Source organism: Physeter macrocephalus, chromosome 12 (assembly GCF_002837175.3).
Source record: "Physeter macrocephalus isolate SW-GA chromosome 12, ASM283717v5, whole genome shotgun sequence".
In the NCBI taxonomy this organism is placed as follows: Eukaryota; Metazoa; Chordata; class Mammalia; order Artiodactyla; family Physeteridae; genus Physeter; species Physeter macrocephalus.
In genome coordinates, this window is record NC_041225.1 from 19,318,607 (window position 1) to 19,339,671 (window position 21,065).

Below are 21,065 nucleotides of genomic sequence, written 5' to 3' on the forward strand. Positions count from 1 at the left end.
CGGGCTTCAGCTAAGGCACGCATACCGTTTTCCTGAGGCCCCAGCATTGAAAGTTTTTAGTGAGAGTAAATGAAGACACTCTTAAGAACCTGCCTTACTGCCCCTGAGGTCTTGAGTCATCATCACGTGACGGTATCCTGACCCTTGAACTTCTCACTGGGTGCAGTGTGAGCCTGGGACACCCATGTACCTTATCCTTTCTTGTCCCGGGGACCTAAGAGACAACAGCGGGCTGCCTACAGACGTGGGAGTTCTTAGGAACCTTTTCCGAGACTAACAAACAGCTGGCAGTTTTCTGGGCCTTCTCTCCCGTCAGAAGAGCGTCGGTACTTCAGCAGGAGGACGGCGCGGGGGCCGCGCTGCACGGCTGCTCGCCGAGTGGGCTCTGTGCCCTTCCCGTGGCGTTCTGTGGGCTCTTTAACCCTTCACTGAACTCTGGACAGCAGTGCCTTACATGAAAGTTTCCTATGAACTCTGATGTATTTTTAATAACTCTGATGTATTTTTCACTCGAAGACGTCATGAAACTCCCCATCTGCTGAGGTACTTTCAAAGCATATTCTTCATAGGAACGGGAATCACCTTCCAATCCAACCCTTAGCAAAAGTTAAAGGATACCAAGCCGAGGGGTTTTAAGATGAGTACAAATTCCCACCTGTAACGTTGGCAAAACAGTACTCTTTAGATTTATGAGAAATTTTAGCTTAGTTATTCTTATGAAGGGCAGGGATTTATAAATATATTTGCTTCAAGGAAATAAGGACCCAAACTGGTATAACAGGTGCACCTTCAGACATCTAAACGATGGCAGTTGACTTCTCTCCGCACCTAACGGCCGGCATCACCGTTTTGCATGTTAGCACCGGGCAAAGAAACAGTTCATTATTCAGATACTCTCTGGACCGGGCGAAGTTTCGACCACGCTTTGCCGCGAGCCTCCCCACCTCCGGCTCCAGGCCCTGCTGATTCCTGGTAACGCTGAGCCTCCCGGCCGGCAGCCCCGGGACGCACGCACGCACGCAGCTCACCGAACATGCGTTTTCTCGGTGAGGTACCGCGACAGCGCTGTGCCTGGGGTCCGTGCCAAACTGAAATCACCGACAAGCAGCACAACATTCCGGAAATGTGGGACTACGTAGGCCACAAAAGGACACCTGTTGACAGTCTGAGCTGAAACTAGAGGACAGCGTCACCTGGCAGCGCGCGTGCCAGCAGCTCAGCACGGTCACTGCCCCCGGGGTGTCCACGAGCCGCCGCAGACGGGCTACACACACTGATTTGGAGCTGCAGGTGTGCTTCTGTGGGCAGATCTGCAGACACGGCTTGTGACTAAAGACAGACCACTGTGCACCGTTTCCAGACTACAGTGCTGGTGTTTACTTGACGGAGGAAAGGTTTTCACATTTATTTTAAATAAATAATAGCTTACAAAGAATAGTAATTTTATTGAGAGAACATTAAAAAAAAAAAAGATACACAGTTACACCACCAGCAAAAAGTTCTTCATTAAACATATTTAAAAGTAGAAGAAAGTTTACCTGAAATAAAAGAAACAATAATCCTGGGATTCAGTAAACTGCAGTCAACTTTTAAGTGTCATCGAACGAGTTCAGTTTAACTGTCATGTTTTTTGAAAACCACACCTTGAATTCTCTGGACTTTCAGTTCCAATTTGTTGTAGCTTTAATATCTTCAAATTACCTGTTAAAAAGAAGACAGCAAGAAGAACTGTTAAGAAGATGACATCTTAGGGTAGAAAGTTCAAAAAAGTCTTTGCAATCCTAATATTTAACTATTTCAGATACCTCTTTTTAACAGTATTATTTCATTAAATAACTAAGGAAATGGTATCACTCAATTTTTATTCTTATAGAATACAGATACACCTTCATAAATTTTAAGTAGCATGTACTACTGTATTTTGCATTTTGTGATGATTCACATTCCCATGGTGAACGGTGGATCACATACCTATTTTAAATGATATTAGGGCGATATCCCTAAAATATTTTAAGGGTTAAAATGGAAAATTAACGCATGGGAAGAACTTTTTACATAGTTGTTAAAATTCCTGCACCAAGAGATTTTGCTAATTTCCTTTTGTATCTGTCTTTTATTTTTATGCAATCACTACTGTTCTTACGAGGACAATCCCTGAGGAAAGGACTTCCATAATCCTGGGATTCAATAACTGTAAGCAGCCCAACAGAAAGTACTAGTGTTCCCAAGTGTCTCTTTAGCCCTTAATACACAAGCCTACAACTCATCAAAAAGAATGCATTGACCTTTTCTTGTACTAATTTTAAACAAATGCAGTGCAAATACTTTTTCTGATTTACAACTTATTTTATACTTTGCTTTTGGAACAAGGGCAGATCTCTAGCTGCATGGCTGATGATGACATTGTAGATGTTTCACTTTCATAACCAGTAATACAAGTACTAGTATTTTTGATGAATGAAATGCTTATAAGTGTTTTTAAAACTTCAAAAACAACAACAAAAAACAAAAACAAACCAAAAAAACTTCAAAAACAGAATTAACTGGGAAAAGCGTAGGTGGCTTTTCTGGTTGGTTGTTGCGTCACAGAAGCACAGCGTGTGCCACACAAGACGAGCTCTGGTTCAGGCCAACGTCCCATGCTCTGTAAATCTCAAAGCAGGGCTTACGGTGGGCCCAAAGAAATGCTTTTGACTAAAACATGTCATTACCTCAGCTTCTAGTTAGCGATGTATGCGTGCTGACTTAACCTCAGCCCTCACTGAGCCACATCAACTTTAATGTGCTCAAAAGGAGACTGTAGCCAAACTAAGCTATCTTACTGGGGAATCTGGTTACGCTGGGTGTTGTGTCCAAGTAAAAACACACCCGGTTCCTGAAGGTCTATTACTGTTGTTAATTGTTTTCATGATTCTAGTGGTCTTTGATTCAGCAAGTATATCAGAAAGCATGTAGAGAGGTACTTACTGCATGTTCAAGGCCCGAAGTTGCCCTAGGGTTCACTGATTATCTTTTCTGAAAAATATCTGAGCTCGCTGGAAAGGCCTATCTTGGAAATCTTGCCCTGACGTTACTGAGGTCAGACCAGAGGTTCGCTTCGGGAAGTTTTGTCACCGTGTGCCCACAGAGAGCCAACTGCTGAGGGACACACTGCAATTCGGCCTTTTAGTGTCATCATTCCTCAGTAACTACAGGGAGGCAGCAGTCTTTCAGGAGAGGCTCTGCAGATTCAACATCCCTAAAAGGACAGCATGCGAGGAGCTATTACCTGCTCCAGGTGCTCTGTGTACACCTCCCCTCTGGGCGTCGTGGCTTTCTCATGGGAAGCCCGGAAGCAGCATGGCAGGCAACAGCCTGCGGGGTGTTCACATCCATGGGTACGCTGCCCTCCTCCACGCGCTGCCTGAAGCTCTCAGTTAAAAAGAAAAAATACTGTCTCTACATCGACAATTGTCAGAAGGAAACTGATTACTGCCAAAAATAACCTTAACTACATCTCTCATTTACTAATCTTTCTTCATTGACATACCCCAGATTCCCAGCATTTTATCAACTTTCTATTTCAGCAAAAATTCTAGTAATATCTGACCCTTTATCATGTTTATTTCCACCTAAGAAAAGCATATCAAAGGAAACATTTTCCTTTTGAAGTACTGAAGAGTTTTGTCTTCTCTTGCTAATTTCTTTATCTGCTGTTAAAAGACTTGTGTTTCTCGAGATGAGTATTATAATTTTTCCAATCTCTTCTATTTATAACTTAGGGTTCAAACTTCTGAATTAAGGAAAGCTCTAGCTGACAGCCACTGATTAAGAACTCACACTTCCATAATCATCAAAAACAATTTACCTTGATCTGTCACAGTATTCTTTTTAAAAGTCAGCTTCATTGGCTACTGGGAAGAATTGAAGCATCTTCCCCTACTGTGTGTGTTAAAATACAAAGAGCAAACAGTCTACTCAGCATAAAATCAAGGACATATTTTCCTATCCACAATGCACCACAGAAGGCAGATTTCAAAGATAATTGCCATTATGGAAACCTGCTGAGGCTGTCTGTTGAAATGAGAGCTCAAAGCAAGACAACTTCTATTCCAACAGCTCCTCACATGGCAACCGGCCTCCGTTCACTTCGTTTGGTAAACACTGTTTACTCACCTAGTATTTCACTGAGTGGCTGGAGTCAAAGTGTAGTAAGTAGTTTGAAAAAACTAAGCTATATAAACTTTACATCTTAGATACAGCTATAAAAATAAATTATTTAAATTAAAAACATTATATATTCTTAATAAACATTTATTTTTACCCACAAAGATACACACAGTAACTAGTATTCCATACTAGTTCGTTTGGAAACGACAAAGGGCTACAATCTCAAGTTCTAAAAAAAAAAATCTCTTCCTCATCCTTGACTTCCACCTCGAAGAAGTGAGAACAGACAGGGTGTGTGTGTCTGTTTAATCGCTCTATCAATTGAGAAAGCGGCCCCCGAAAGCTTGAACAGCCCACTCCCTCCACCTCCACTGCCAAGGAAGAACAGCAAACAAGAGTAAAGAGAGATTAAACAAGGTCACCGCCATTAAGTCTGCGTTCAAATTAATCAAGAAAACTGGTTACTTGTTTATTTTGTTACAACAGCAATGAGAAGTCCCCATCTACCACCCTTTATAATTGTAAAGATTACACTGCAGTTGGAATCAGTATATTCATCATTTACCCCCAAAAACGCCATGTCAGAGGCCGTCTACTCCATTTCTTTAACAAGCAATGAAGAATTTCACGCTCGTGCACAATACGGAATCGTAGCTTTTTTTATTTGTATAGGAAAAAAAATGGACAAAACTTTCCTCCCCATCAAGGTTAGAAGAAATTGGTAATGAAAGGGAGAAATGCAAATCCTAAAGTCAACCAGTGCTTTTCCCATAACTCCAAATAAAAAACAACAATGAAAGTGCTCTAAGGTTTGGAAATCTCTCTATAGTACAGAGGTGCAAGGAAGCGATAGATTTCTCTCATCACATTTACAGGTTTAATGTTCTAAAAAAGTCTGTCCTCCAGGGAAACTCATGTGATCAACTGCTGAATATAATCACACAACTCCGTTTCAACTAGTCTGAATTCAATGTGCTTAGTCTAGAACCATCCTTGAGAAGAAAGGATTAATCTTATGATACATTTTAGTAGATAAATATATGAAGACTAATCAGAAATTCTCTTTAAGAATAAAGTATCTTAGAGCCCTTTGTATATCAAACCAGAACCTGAAAGGTAAAAGAATGTACATTATTTTCACATATACAAACTATGTGCTAAAGTAAAAAAAATAAAATGTCCTTTAATTCAAGCCCAAGCTCTGTCCGTGACACTGCCGGCAGGTTATACGCTAGGAGACAGGTCCTTCACACTGAGGGTCACTCCTGCTGGGCTCTGAAACAAAGCAACAAAAGCCAGCGTTGGTTGGTATATTCTGAACTTTAATTACATAAACACTGTTAGATTGGGAGATCATAGTTCAAGAAACAAATTACGGAAAATTTTAAATAAAACTTACATGGAAAAACGACAACCTATTCCAGACAGTCAAGAAAATATATAAACACCCTCCTCACATACAGCATGAGAGGTTTTCTGGCATTAGCCTAATCAGTATTCATGTGGTCAGCATGGTGCTATAGAAAAGACACAGGCTGAGCTGGTGGGATTAATTAGAGTGTGTTTTCAAACACACAGCAATGGTGTCACCACGCATGAAAACAGCAGCTAGCATTTACTGGGCAATAGAGACCCTACGAGCTAGAGACAAGTATGGTATTATCCCCAATCTAGAGACTGGAAATTGAGGCACAGAGAGGTTCAAACCGGCCTTCGAATCCAGTTGGATATTACTAGGAAGAGGAGTACAAGATAATTTCAGCACAAAAGGTTTCTTACAGTGACACGATACTTCCTCAATCAGACCTGAGGTCAAGCAGACAAGGGGAGCCCCCTCGGGCAGACGCGTCCTTCCAGGGAGTGGGCTACCGTTACCAACCCCCGCATCCATTTCCTAGGCGCTCCTGAGCAAATGTTAGCTCAGCTACGAGTAAAGCTACATTATGCTAATTATACTAATATAATTATAAGCAGACATTATACTAAAGTACTAACACTACACTAAAGTACTAATGTCTGCTTAAAAGAATTGATTTTTTCCAGTAGTTCTCAAACGATCCAATTATAGGGTAGAAAGAACATTAACATATAAATTACCTGTCAAATTACCTGAACGAATTATGAATTACCTGAACAAATACTTGGAAATTTAGTTTAGGATAAGAGTTTTACCTGTCCTGAAATATCTCGAGGGTAGTCAAGTACTAAAGGAAACAAATTTCGTTTCCTTTCTGGAGCCTGAAGGCAATGGTAAAAAAAAAAATAACAATGGTATATGCACTTAGGCACAAAGCAATGGAATTCCTAAAAACAAGAACCATTTACAAACATTTATAAATGGAACTCTCTGCCTCACAAGGCAGAGTCCCAGCAGGAGAGCTGGTTAGGAGAACTCCTACACAATCCACCTTTCCACTTCCTCGTTCTCTGAAATTCATTCTCCCCTTTTCTTACACAACGCCTTCTTTCTTCCTCTGGTACTGGTTTAAAACTTAAGTTCTCATATTTTTGTCTTTGCCTCCCAGATTCTAAAAATGGGCAAAAAAGACAAACTGATTCAGTTTGAATACTACTGATTTGGAAAAATATGCTTCCTCTTCCAGGATGGCAAAATTCAAAATTAGAAGCATCAATTCTTCCCAGTTAAAATGGCGTATAAATTAATTCAACTATAATAAAAATTCTCATGGGAGTTTCTTACACATGGCAAGTTGATTTTAAGATTAATCTTAAAAAATGAAGAATAGTTCAGAATTCTTTTTTTAAAAAGAATAAAGATGAAGGAATTTGCCTTGCCTTTCAAATATCAAAACATATTATTCACAAGTAATTAACACTAAACAATGGACAAGTGGTTAAACATTTGGGGAAAATAGGTTAGTTAAATCTCCCCTTAAACAATGCGGATTAAAGATTTAAATGTAAAATACAATGCCACAAATGTCAGTAAAATTTAAATTAATAACCCTCAGATGAGTCAGATTTTCCTAAGTTAGCATGCCGTCAAAGGCAGAAAGAACCATGAAAGAATGAGAAGCTAGACCAGATAAAAATCAAAGACCAAGAGCTCTTAGAATCAATATGAAAAATTAGTTCTCCATAGAAAAAGAAGCTAAGGATGAAATAATGGGCAACTCAGAAAAGAAATATAAATAACCAACAAATATGAAAAAAAGATAATTGCATCAGTAATTTAAAACAATGCAATTCATTATTTTACAGGCAGGTGGTAAATGTATACACAAAATGATTTCAGTGTTACTGATGACAGAAGTCCATCAGCAGGACGTGGTTTACAGAAATGACAGTGAATCCAAAATGTAATACTACGCAGCTGTACCAAATCATGTGTCTCGTCTACTGATACAGAAAGAGCTTCACACATTAAGAGGAAAAAACAGGTCACCTGGGCTTCCCTGGTGGCGCAGTGGTTAGGAATCCGCCTGCCAATGCAGGGGACACGGGTTCGAGCCCTGGTCCGGGAAGATCCCACATGCTGCGGAGCAACTAGGCCCGTGCACCACAACTACTGAGCCCGCATGCCACAACTACTGAGCCCACGTGCCACAACTACTGAAGCCCACGCAACTAGAGCCCGTGCTCTGCAACAAGAGAAGCCGCTGCAGAGAGAAGCCCGCGCACTGCACGTAAGAGTAGCCCCCGCTCACCGCAGCTAGAGAAAGGCCCGCGCACAGCAATGAAGACCCAAGGCAGCCAAAAATTAAAACAAACAAACCAACCAAAAAGGTCACCTAACGGCACATGAATGACATTCTCCCCATCCTTAAACACAGAAAAAACATCTGAAATATATTTATGGAAATGTTAAAATGGTATTTGCAGGTGTGAGGTTATGGTTATCATTCTTCCTTTATGCTTTTCTGCACCTTATGTATTTCTTCACCTTCTTTCAACCACTGATAACATCATTTTGTTTGAGAACCTGCAAAAGACTCACCCAGCAAGGCCGTGTTTTCACCTGCATCCTCTTTAAAACTGGCCTCGCAAGGCGGCGTGGAGTCGCTGGTGGTGGGCAGTGATGAGCTGCCCGCGTCGCTTCTGTCACCATCTGGTAAAGTAAGACTCAGATCTGCAGTCGAAACGCCCCCGGGGGGCGATTCTGGGGCGGGCGTCTCCTGCACGTCCTCAAGCTCTCCCTTGAGAGTTAGAGCAAAGAAAACACCTTTTCTCAGTAACACGATCAGGCTTGTCTATCATCTTTTGCTCATAATTCATACAAAATATTTACTTGTATACACAACACGGCAAAAAGGCACATCGGTGTCGTCTTTACGTAGCATCACCAGAAAATGAGCACACTCTTCAATAAGCAGCCTTTCAAGACCCACAGACCCTTTTCCTCTAAGAACCATTTTTCCCCTTGAGACAAACGATGGCACCGTTTAAACTATTTATCGACAGAAAGTGGAGCTCCGTCACAAACGCACTTTCCTGCCTTTCTGAACAGCCTGGCTGGGCGCTCTTCACTAAGGCTGGGGCCCTGAGCTCGAATGACTCCGCCCCAATGGCGGCCAGGGGCCAGGGCTGCGGAGACGAGCAGGTTGCGAGCAGCGCAGGGCTGCAGGCTGTAGCTGCGTTCACTTAAAGATAACCAGTTCTGCTCCGTCCTTACAGAAAGGGCGTCTACCCACTGCCGCCAGTCTGCCTCGCTTCCCCGTTTGCTGCTTCAAAGAAGAAAAGGAGGTCATGAAAGTCAGAGCGGGAGACTCTACAAGCGTCACCGCGTCGAGTCTCAAAGTTCAGGGGCCGCGTCCAGAAACCTTTCTTGATTCACGCCAGGGTCAAAGCTGTGTCGTGAGGGCCGAAGCTGCTGCGAAGTGACCGGCCGAAGGTGTGTGCGTTGGGGGGCGTTCCTGCGAACCCTGGCTCAGGCTGAGGGCAGCGCACAGCCCTGCCGCCCGCACTGCCGGCTCCACACGTGTTCTGGAACCCTCTCCCCACTCCCGGGCACCACGTGGCCCCCTGCCTTCTCACAGGCAACCGACCAGCCCCAGAACAGACTCGTGACGCACCGACCGACAAATCCTGTTGAGCTGCCGTAGCATCCGCACTGCCGCACAGCCCACCCTCGTCTGTTCTTCCAGGTACTTGTCTAAATAGCTGCCAGCCTGAACTACCTGCCCGTGCCAAACCCTACCTGGTCACTCCCTGCGATACACTGACCCTTGAACACGCAGCTCGGACGCGCCTCTAAAAACCCCTCCCTGTCCCTTCCCCCATGCAGCGGGCAGGGTCAGGCTGCCTTCCTCTGTGCCCACTCTTCCAACAAGCCCCCCTGCCAGCGGGTGGGCTGCAGGCCCGGCTCCCACCCTCCAGTCCAGAAAGCAGAGTCCCCCAGGAGCCTGCGAGCAGGGGGGCTGAGTCTTATCCCTTCATCTCCCTGGAGCCAAGTTCAGACCCAGCACCTTACACACATCACTCCCCTGATGAATGCCTGCGCCCCGTGAGCGAGCAAACACGACAGGGACAGGAGGCACAGCAAAGCCGCTCTCACCGTGGTCATTTTCTTGGAAAAGAGAACTAGTTCCCATACGAGAGTCATAACTATCTCCACAGTCCAACGCAGGAGGGGCCAATGGGCCCAAAGAAAATGGCAGATTTGTCAAAGGATTAAAAAAAAAGTTAAAGGCAAGACAAATTAATTTCTTAAGTTTGATTTAAAGTTACTGTAGGTTTCTTCAAAAAAGCAAGCAAGCTTTCTGGGGACACATATTCTAGCTTTCTTAACATTCTGAAAGCAATCCAACCTGATATAAAATGAAGAGTCTTGATTTTTAACACACAAAACATACACATTTATTTCCAAAAGCAAAACTCACGAGGATTAAAGTCTCAATGCTAAGGTCAGTGAAATGCCTTTTGCACAAAGGTTTAGAAATGAAAAGAGGTTTAAAATGACTGACTGACGCTTCAGACTGTATCTACGAGAGGAAAAGACGAAGAAGGAAAACTGCCAAGAAAACACCTGTCTCGCTCCCTGGGTTCTACTGTTCCAAATGCGGTCCAGGAAGGCGTGAGGCAGTCGGGGGTGAGCCTCCACGCTGGGGAGAGCTGCCAGTTACCAAGACTACGCACCAACGAATGTTAGAAATTCTACAGCAAAGGCACATTTTCCAGACATCCAGGCAGATGAATTTCCAACAAGACAGTCCTGCTGCCTCCCCCTCCGTGTACCTACGGTGAGGCCTCTGGAACTCACACTTGAAAATTATAATTCACAGAAAATCACACTGGTTATTAAGGCAGTGCCTGGTCCCTCAGCTCTCTTTTGAAGATACGCTGAACTAGAAAATGAAAAATACTCCGAAGGGGGCCTGCAGTCTTGAAGGCTGTTATGGCTTTAAGTCACATAAAATCATTATCATAATAAAAAAATCTCTTTGTAGTTTCTACCTCTGTAATAAACGCTGCAAAAACCTCTGTTTAGCAACAAGAAAAATATATTTGATACTTAAATTACTTCTTTCAAAGATCTGTTTCAAAACTGTATTTAATCAAGAATATCTTGAGACATTAATAGATTATAGGAAGACTCTTCTAAAAATGTAACAATCTAGGAAGATCTGGGTTTTTTTTCCCATCTATGTCCCTCCCCTCTTTTGGGTAGGAGGGTAGTTTAGAGCTTGGACACTGGAATTAAGCAAGCTTGCACCTGAAAGCTGATTCCCTATTACCTCCCCGTGTGACCTTAGGTGAGCTACTTCTCTCTGAGCTCGAGTTTCTAGTTAGTAAAATAAGGAGAGTCACAGCGCTTCCCTCCCATAGGGGCTGGAAAGGTCAATGTAATAACTCGTGTAAGGCATCAGCGCATGGCTACCCTGACACGCTCTCTTTCCCTCTGCCCTCCCGTCTCTATTTTCTGAGGAAGGTCTACGACCATCTCAGTATCACAAAGTGATGGAGCACGTTTGGTGCAGGATAAATTTCCCCGCAGCATCTTGACTCTGAAACCCAAGTATCGGGAGAGCTGGTGTCAAGACATATGGGCTTTAGCTTCCTCGTATGTAAAATGTGCACCTGTGCACGAGGCTCCTTCCGTTTCAAACATTTTATAATAATTCTTGTTTATGTGACACTGACTAGCATCTATACACCCTGCAGTGTATCACACCGACATCTATCAAAGATACCACTCTAAGTACAAACTCTAAGGAAACACCTAGCATATTACTCTGTAATCACAAATTTAGTTCACTGATTTTGGGGAATGTCTTAAGAATTCACTTTTAATAAAGAGGAAAATTTCTTCAGGAACCACCAGGATACTAGAAGGAGCATTTAGTCCACTCCCGCCTCTGGTCAGGAACAGAATCGAATCACTCAGGGAGAACGGGGGAGCAGAGATTGAATATAAACAAAAATGTAACAAACCCAATATCCCAGGGCTTTGATGACATCAAGTTTACACATTGGACACGTTCGGTGATCCAAAAGCCATGGGTCAATGCATATTCTATGAAAAATATGCCTAAAAAAATTAAGTATGTGTTAATGTTTTAAAATAAATGTTTATATCTTATAAAGGAAACAACACATTCCACCAACTCATCTTCTCATTACAAGTTAAATGCCGTCAAATCAACATTCCAGTCTATCCATTTACCCTAGGTTGTCATCTATCCTATTTTTCCACGTTAAATAGAATCTGGCATGTAGAGGGAAATACCCCCTTTGCTGCACAAAAATAACATGGTTTATTTTCACATCATGCTAGGATGTATTTTTATTTGGGAATAAACGTGGCCTAAGTAACCCAAGAGTAAACTGATAGAAACAAACTAATACTAAACTGATAGTATCTGAGAGGACTCCAATGGAAATACAACAAAATATTAACAAGTCATCTTTGGCTTGCAGGCTAAAAAAACACTTATTTTTTTGTCTTATATATTTTTGTAGCATCTACATTTTTCTAGAATGAACATATCGCTTTCAGAATCAAAAAAAGAAAAACCACATATGAATTTTCTCCTTTTACTGACTGTCCTCATTGGCTAACTTCCCCTCCTGTGTGATGAATCTACATTTTCTACCTGTACTGCAGGTAAGCAAGCAGCTGTGGGTATCAGAGCCACACAGATCAGGCTCAGACACCAGCTGTGCGTCCTGATGCTGTGACTTTGAACTAGATCCTGAGGCCACTCTGCACCTACCCTGCAGCTGTTCTGAGGAGCAAACGTGTGATGTGGTTACAAGGGTGCTGGGCACAATAAACCCTCAGTAATTTTCCATTATTATTACTGTCGTCACTGTCTGAAGACCTTTCCTTCAAAGGGAAATCTGCCAGTGCAGTTAAAAATCACAGCATGTAAGGACAGAACATGGTCCAGTCCAGCTTGTCTTGTGACCTTTCCATCCTCAAACTGAAACTGACCCACTGGAATCATTCTGAACAAACAAAACCAACACGTGGGCTTTATTCGGAAATTTGTTGATATAAATCATAGGAGAAAACGGGGGTGGACGGAATGAAACCCCATGAAGGAGACCAGGACATGCGCACATGTATACTCGTCTGTTTATGAAGCTCCAGTGCAAATCCCAGTTCGGCCTTCAGGAGTATCTGGATTTCCTATAAAAGGAAATCGGCCTCAGGCTGCTCACTGTATGACATCCAAGTCACAAGCACGTGCCCTAAGCCCGCCTAGAGTAAAAATTCTTCTCTATCTTAATAATTTTCTACAGGACACCATCACCCGACACTGACCCCAATTCATTGAGTATCCACCACACCAACCCATGTAAATGCCTGTAGATTTAAGTTCACCACCTTCATGCAGGAAAATCAGTTTTGTTATTCTGATCCTAATTCCTTCATTTCCTCTACAGAGCTCCTGAGAACTTAATCTGCTATAAAGTACTGGGATATACACAAAAACACTTTGCAAACATAAAGCAAGACATAATTATATTTTAACTTGTGACCTGCTTCTAATAGGTGGGAAGTATAATTAAAATTGACCAGCTTTAAAACGTAATCTTTGTACACCTTTCTGCTAACAAAGCAATTTTTTAAAAAAGTTAACAAAGTATCTCATTATTAAAAAGGAAACATAACTTCCTGTTGCTAAAGAAAATAAATTAATGAAATAAGGGAGGAATATTTATTTCACACAACCCCCAAAAGAACCCAAACCCAGGGTGCAAGTAACAGCAGAGCCAAATCTAAGAAAAAAGGAATCTCGGTAGAAAATAATAGACAAAGATACATAACCAGGAAATGTCTTTAAAAATAACATTTCTAATAAATGTCTGGGAAAATGCTCACTAGTTCAAAACATTAAGTATTAAAATATTTAAAAGTAAAAAAACCAGCAAAGCCGGAGCCACATCGGCTGGCTGCCCCTGGCCCTCACCCCCAGGGCCTTCACCTATCCAAATCGCTCAATGTATAGTTTAGATTCCCAGGACCCTAATGAAGCCTTGCTTAAAAGACTAAAAGCCAATCTATGACAAAAGGACATAATAGGTCTTAACGGTCACCTAAAGTCTCCAAGCAAAGCAATTTTAAAGTAAAACAATACAGGACGAGCCTTGAAGACTCGAGCTTCTTTTCTAAAAGGTGAGATGATCACAAGGTATCACCTGAGAGCAAGGTCTTCGTATCATGAAAAACATGTTCACTCTTTGGTCAGAAACCTGAAACTTGTCAGTAATTTTTAACATCTCAGGAAGTAAGAGAACGTACTTGCATGGCAGGATTCTGATAACATCCTTTCCTTTAAAATTTTCAATACACACTGCACAACTTTCAGCATCAACATCAATTCCCTGTAGAAAGAAGAGGAAAAAATTTACTATATCCTTAGTATACAGTATACGCTTGGTAAAACTCACTACAACAACAAAAACAAAACCAAACCAAAACTCACTACAACCTGGGTAAAACAATGATGAATTCTACTCTACATTGGTACATCCTGAATTTAAACACAGATAATTTCTACTTGGTATTTATTTTTACCACTATCAAGGGATTTTTTTTTTTTTAAAGAATTTGGCTGAAAAAGAAAAAATTTCATCAGCTACCTAATCAGATACGAATTATGTTTAAATTCTAGGCTACTGCTCACTTTTTTTAGTGCTCCTATTTTAAGGGCTGTAGAAATGCAAATGCCTGCTTTCTTATAATAAAATACATTATTTTTCAAATGTAAAACGAAGAGAATGAATATCTAATTAGCTACTTGTTTCCTGGAATCATTAAAAACACAAAACAAAAGCACTTTCATTAGAATTTGTGAAAGAACAGAGTTATAACTTACAGATTAGAAAATGCAAATAGCTAAATATCTGAATGTATTCACCTCACTAGCAAAAAAAGAACGGTAAATTTTAACAAGTTACCTTTTTCATATACCAAGTTAATAAAGGTAAAAAGGAACAAATACTGCTGGGGAAGAAGCGGTCTTGTGACAAAATTTCAACTTCTGAGAATCTGTGGGTCACAGACCTTTTTGGTGGTGTCAGCCCTTCCCCCACTTCCCTGGGTACGCCCTGGACATACCCACCTGGCTTCAGCCCATCAACCAAAGTAGGCATGGCCAGGCTGATCACCTGACCCAAAACAGGCCAATGAGACTCTCTCTCCCAGGACTCTGGGATGGGGATTCAGGAGCTACCAATCAGTGTCTGCAACTTTAGCAAGTTAATTTTATGGGACACAGCTTCACAGTCATCATGGAATTCTTTAAAAATATCTTTAGCCACGTGGGTCACGTGTTAACAAGCAAGCAGTAAAAACTGATTTTACATGTAGATACTGCTATCAAAGATTGTATTAAAATTAACTTTGTAACAGCACTTACAATTGTATGTTGCAACTATACATTATCACCTTTTTTCACATGCCATGCAAGGATGATGAAATAATTATTTCCCTAATGGTTTACAAGCTTATACATTACTGTGATCAAGTCCACAAGAAAAGAAAAACTAGAAAACAAATACAGTCTCCAGAACTGGACAAGGTGTAGATTTAAGAAAAAACACAGTATTTTTCTGTACAAGTTTAAAATGTAAAATTGTCAGAAAACCCACGTGTGTACCTCATGGGCCATTTATGGATCTTTTTTTTTTTTTAACCATTATTGCTGACAACTTTCAAAAAACAGTCCATAGAAGCCTATTTTCAAAAATGTTCTGTACACGAAGAGGATGATATCAATTAATTTATGTTCTCAAAGACTCCATGCAGTAAATTACACACATATAAATCTATGTGTTCTCATATTTAAGGACAGATTTCCTGCCACAGAGAGTAGAAGACACATTTCAAGAGGAACATAAAACTCCATGCTTGTCATGGAGCTGCCAGTCGAATGCAGTCTGTCCCAGTCATTTGCTGGACTCTCTCCCCAGGGACCCTCGTGATTTGTAAATCAGATGTTAATCTTCCCATGAGATGGGAATTTTTTTTTTAACTTTTCCTGTTTAATACATCTACATGGAAAGAAAGCAGGACCTTGCACCAACTATGAAAATTCACTGTTATTATAACGTAAGGCATTCGGGCAAGAATGCAGCAAACGATACAATTCCAAGAGTAGAATATGTTACCTATTCCACATGAACCATTAATATCAGATTCCAAAGTTTTAAAATCAAAGGTCTATAAATTTAATGAGTGTTATTCTGAAGCTTTAATCCTTTAAGTAGGTCAGAGGAGGAGATGTGGACCCAAATGCACTTACAGGGGAGCGGAGACTGGGGGGTTGGCATGGACTAAATCTCAACAACTCAGGGAGATAAAACGAAAGTCCAAACAATGGAACCAACCCATAGCTATCTATGTCAACACAGCCATCATCATTTCCCAGCAGAGTAAACGGACCATTAAGAGAATAACTATTCCTGCATTAGCAGCTGTTTTCCTTTAAGGAATCTATCCTCTAAGAACCTGAGGTTCTGAGATTTCGTTAGGATTTGTCCTAGTCCAAAAATGCTTCTGAACTCTGGTACGATTTTGGCCTTTTAAAAGTCTTTTGGCCATGTGAAACGTTTCTTCTCAAAAAAGTTTTAAAAACGTCTTTTCTCCCCTTCTCCACAAATCCCTGTATTTTCTCCCTGTAATTAACGGAGTCTCAGAGAGAATGGACAGGGAGTATGAGATTTAATGGAGATGGATTTAAGCTTCAGGGTCTCCGGTAGAGACCAGAGCTTCTTCAGAGTTACCTGTGTCTGACCGACAGGTGGAGGATGGACGTGTGGGCACTGTCCAGCCAATGCGGCCACCTGAGCAACTGACATGTAGCCAGTGTGACTGAGGAACTGAGTTTTCAGTTTAATTCAAACAAACAAAAACTATGAAAATATTACCTTTTCTCCATGCTTTACAGTATGAAGAGGAAGCTGCCCGATAAGTTTCTTTGTTTCTTTTCTATGGCTCTTAGGGAGGAAAAACATTCTTATTATTGAAAATTTTAAGTCACTATTTTAAAAATTCATATATTATAATATAAGCAGCTGTGCAAAAATTTCATTTAAAAAGCAAAGTTGGATGACTACAATGAAACTAATTTTAAGAAATTACCACTGAAGGGCTTCCCTGGTGGTGCAGTGGTTAAGAATCCGCCTGCTAATGCAGGGGACACGGGTTCGAGCCCTGGTCCGGGAAGACCCCACATGCCGCGGAGCAACTAAGCCCGTGCGCCACAACTACCGAGCCTGCGCTCTAGAGCCCACGAGCCACAACTAGTGAGCCCACGCGCCTAGAGACCATGCTCTGCAATGAGAGAAACCACCGCAATGAGAAGCCCATGCACCACAACCAAGAGTAGCCGCCACTTGCCGCAACTAGAGAAAGCCCGCGCGCAGCAGCAAAGACCCAATGCAGCCAAAAATAAATAGACAAAAGAAATTTAAAAAGAAGACATTACCACTGAAGTCCTAATGTACACAACAGCCAAATGTTAACTTAAGAGCTGTTTTGTTGCTCAACAAAACTTATTTTCAACTCCATGTCTGAAGAAGAAACCTTTTTTTTAAACATCTTTATTGGAGTGTAATTGCTTTACAATGGTGTGTTAGTTTCTGCTTTATAACAAAGTGAATCAGCTATACATGTACATACATCCCCATATCTCTTCCTTCTTGCGTCTCCCTCCCACCCTCCCTATCCCACCCCTCGAGGTGGTCACAAACCACATAGCTGATCTCCCTGTGCTATGCGGCAGCTTCCCACTAGCTATCTATTTTACATTTGGTAGTGTATATATGTCCATGCCACTCTCTCACTTCGTCCCAGCTTACCCTTCCCCCTCCCCGTGTTTAGATTCCATATATATGTGTTAGCATACGGTATTTGTTTTTCTCTTTCTGACTTACTTCACTCTGTATGACAGACTCTAGGTCCATCCACCTCACTACAAATAACTCAATTTCGTTTCTTTTTATGACTGAGTAATATTCCATTGTATATATGTGCCACATCTTCTTTATCCAATCATCTGCTGATGGACACTTAGGTTGCTTCCATGTCCTGGCTATTGTAAATAGAGGTGCAGTGAACACTGTGATACATGCCTCTTTTTGAATTATGGTGTTCTCAGGGTATATGCCCAGTAGTGGGATTGCTGGGTCGTGTGGTAGTTCTATTTTTAGGTTTTTAAGGAACCTCCATACTGCTCTCCATAGTGGCTGTATCACTTTACATTCCCACCAGCAGTGCGAGAGGTTCCCTTTTAGAAGAAACCAAGCGTATGTTTAATTACTGGTAAGAACGTCGTCAGCTGAGGAGGGGGCCCCATACACTCATCTGCTAACGTCCCTAAAAGGGCAGAGGCTTCCTAGTCGGAGGTGGAAGATGACCCAGAAATGACCACCTACTGCCTGCAGAGCCAGGAAGGGGGCGGTTCTCATGACAACAGGTGAGTGGGGAAGCCAGAGGGCCCTGCTCTCCCCTGTTACTGAACGAGTGTCTCTGCAGATAAATGGCTCTGAACACGGCTCCACCATGGAGAGGCCCGTTCTCTTTCGAAACACAGAACCAGGTCCCCCCACCTCATGCCTTGCTTTTTTGTCATCCCTTTACATCTGGGAAGGACAGAGGGTCTCTGCAGGAGTGAAACATGACCCGATTTCCCACAGAACAGAAAGTTTAATATATTCTAATTTAAAACTTATTTCAACCCCCCCGCCCCCACGGGCTTCCCTGGCGTGGTGGTGCAGTGGTTAAGAATGCGCCTGCCAATGCAGGGGACCTGGGTTCAAGCCCTGGTCCAGGAAGATCCCACATGCCGCGGAGCAACTAAGCCCGTGTGCCACAACTACTGAGCCTGTGCTCTAGAGCCTGCGAGCCACAACTACTGAGCCCACGAGCCACAACTACTGAAGTCCATGCGCCTAGAGCCCGTGCTCCACAACAAGGGAAGCCACCGCAATGAGAAGCCCGCGCACCGCAACAAAGAGTAGCCCCCGCTCGCCGCAACTAGAGAAAGCCCGCGCGCAACAACGAAAACCCAACGCAGCCAAAAATGAACAAAAATAAATTTATTTTAAAAAAAACCCATATTAATACTTAAATATTGTGAGTGATAATGAAATTAAGAATACTGTCCAGTAATTTCAAGCAATATATATAGGAAATATTTACAAACTATCTTTTAAAAAGCAAAGTTAAAGAGAGACAATTACCTGACTTCCAAACTGTGAGCCAGTGTATAGGAAGCGCTGTATATAGTAAAATATTAGCCAGGCTAATGAGATAATCATCATGGTGATGAAGGCGATGGCCACGAACACCACGGACTGACCGCTGATGAACTCCTGGACGTGCCGGGTGCCGAGCCCTATGGTCATTGTGACCGGAATGTCTTTCTGCACCAGATCCACAATTTCTCTTCCTTTGGGGTAGCTAACCATAATGACTACTATATTTCCTGTTCCTGTAGGAAAGAACAAAGGAATCAATAAGAAGAACACAAAGTACGATACAGAGAAAGTATGGCTCCATGCACATACAACCAAAAACTGTGATAAAACGGGTAACTTTCTAGGAAAACCCAAGTTACCAACACTGGTCTCCAAGGAGAAAACACTGATTGCATAAGAAGTAGAATAAATCACTAAGAACTACCCCCTAGAAAGCAAGAGCCGTCCCCACCCCCCGTTCAGTTTCACAGGTGAGTTCTACCCCCAAACCTTTAAAGAGCAAAAGTAACATCAATGACATTTAAAATGCTCCACAGCAGATTGAAAAAAATAAAAAGAAATCTTAAAAGTATTTCTAAGGTAACAGAACCAAGCATGGTAGCAAAAAGAACCACATAAGAACCATAAGAACCACACAGACCAATTTCAACTGGTGACTATTAATACGAATGCCTAAGCACACCCATTAACTCAGGGAGGCAATCAGAGAAGTTCCACTATGTTCGATATTATTTCATCTTGTTCTGAGAACATCAGCAGACATAAGACAAAAAAATAAGAGAAATAAAAAAGGGATAAAATGGCCAATTTTACATGAATCTATAAATTAATTTCTTAAATTATCAATGGGATTTTAAAAACCTTAAAGATTCTGCTTCTAAAGCTCATTCAGGGGAAAAATAATAAATAACAATCAGGAAAACTTTGTAAACAGTAAAACCTGGACTAGCCTTTGTTGTCAAAGTAATTAAAACAGTGTGGTAGTAGCATATGAAGACATCCAGAATGGTGCAGAACAAGAAGCCCAGAAACGACCCAAATACATAACAGAATTCAGTAAATGATAAAAGTGGAATTTCAAATCAATGGGGTAAAATGGATTATTTTTTTAAAAAAACAGTGTGGGTGCAACTGAGTATCACCTGAGGCTAAAAAAGCTGCATCCCTTCTTTGCAACTTAAGCCAAAATAAATTCTAACCAAATCCAAGATTTAAATATATAAAAAAGAGAAAACAGAGAAGAGCCAGAAGAAACATGGGAATTAAAAAATAAGTAATATTGAAGGAAAACCTTTCCAAGTGTGAAAAATCACCTCGAAACTTCTTAAAAAAAAAAAAAAAAGATTTGAGCAACTAACCAATTATATAAAAACAAAAATTTTCTGCACTGGCTAAAAGAGAGGAAAATCAAGGACTCAAGATCAAAACAGCAACTGGTCAATGGGGAAAAAATACATGGAATATAACAAAAACAAAAAGCTAATTTCCTATAAGAAAAAGAGCAACAGAAAAACAAAGAAAATTAAGTCAGTTTGCAGAAAACAAATGGGTTTTAAGAAAAAACCCCAGCATCTTTATGACATATAATTCACATGCCATAAAATTCATTCTTTTAAATAAGTGTACAATTAAATGGTTTTTAGTATATTCACAAAGGCTGTGCAACCGTCACCACTACCTAATTCCATAACATTTTCATCACCCCCAAAAGAAATCCTGTACATATTAGCGATCACTCCCCCCAGAAAGGATTTAAACATATGAAAAGTCATGGTACAAATGAAAACACACCTAAAAGATCAGCAAACATCAAAAAGTCTGATACACCATATCAGCAAGAGCAAGTACAAACGGGCACTCTTGCTGGGGGAGTGAATTATTACAACCCGGTATGGAGAGCAACAGCTACTAAAAGTTTTTAAATGCACATGTCTCCCTGACCCAGCAATTCCAGATCCAAGAAACTAATTCCACAGATATACTTATGTATGTACACAGGAGGAATCCATAAAGATATTTATTGCCAGTGTTTTTTCTAAAATTTTGCTATCACAGCCTAAATGTCCATCAATGGGACTTCCCTGGTGGTGCAGTGGTTAAGAACCCGTCTGCCGGGCTTCCCTGGTGGCGCAGTGGTTGAGAGTCCACCTGCCGAGGCAGGGGACACGGGTTCGTGCCCCGGTCCGGGAAGATCCCACATGCCGCGGAGCGGCTGGGCCCGTGAGCCATGGCCGCTGAGCCAG

The 21,065-nt window shown here is 41.5% G+C and overlaps 1 protein-coding gene and 1 non-coding gene across 2 annotated transcripts in view; both read right to left on the reverse strand.

Moving 5' to 3' along the window:
- Positions 1-3,072: 3,072 nt before the first annotated feature.
- LOC112062376 (small nucleolar RNA SNORD89) lies at positions 3,073-3,186 on the reverse strand. The gene has a single exon (XR_002890692.1). It is a non-coding gene; the product is annotated as a small nucleolar RNA SNORD89 (small nucleolar RNA).
- Positions 3,187-5,295: 2,109 nt separating this feature from the next.
- RNF149 (ring finger protein 149) overlaps positions 5,296-21,065 on the reverse strand; it is a 24,135-nt gene continuing 8,365 nt past the window's right edge. Inside the window, exons 2-7 of the mRNA XM_024116578.3 lie at positions 18,805-19,055; positions 16,489-16,557; positions 13,859-13,941; positions 11,542-11,638; positions 8,108-8,306; positions 5,296-5,424 (exon numbers count right to left, since the gene is read on the reverse strand). Of these exons, the coding sequence (XP_023972346.1) occupies positions 5,381-5,424; positions 8,108-8,306; positions 11,542-11,638; positions 13,859-13,941; positions 16,489-16,557; positions 18,805-19,055 (743 nt within the window). The 3' untranslated portion in view covers positions 5,296-5,380. The remainder of the gene's footprint in view (positions 5,425-8,107; positions 8,307-11,541; positions 11,639-13,858; positions 13,942-16,488; positions 16,558-18,804; positions 19,056-21,065) is intronic.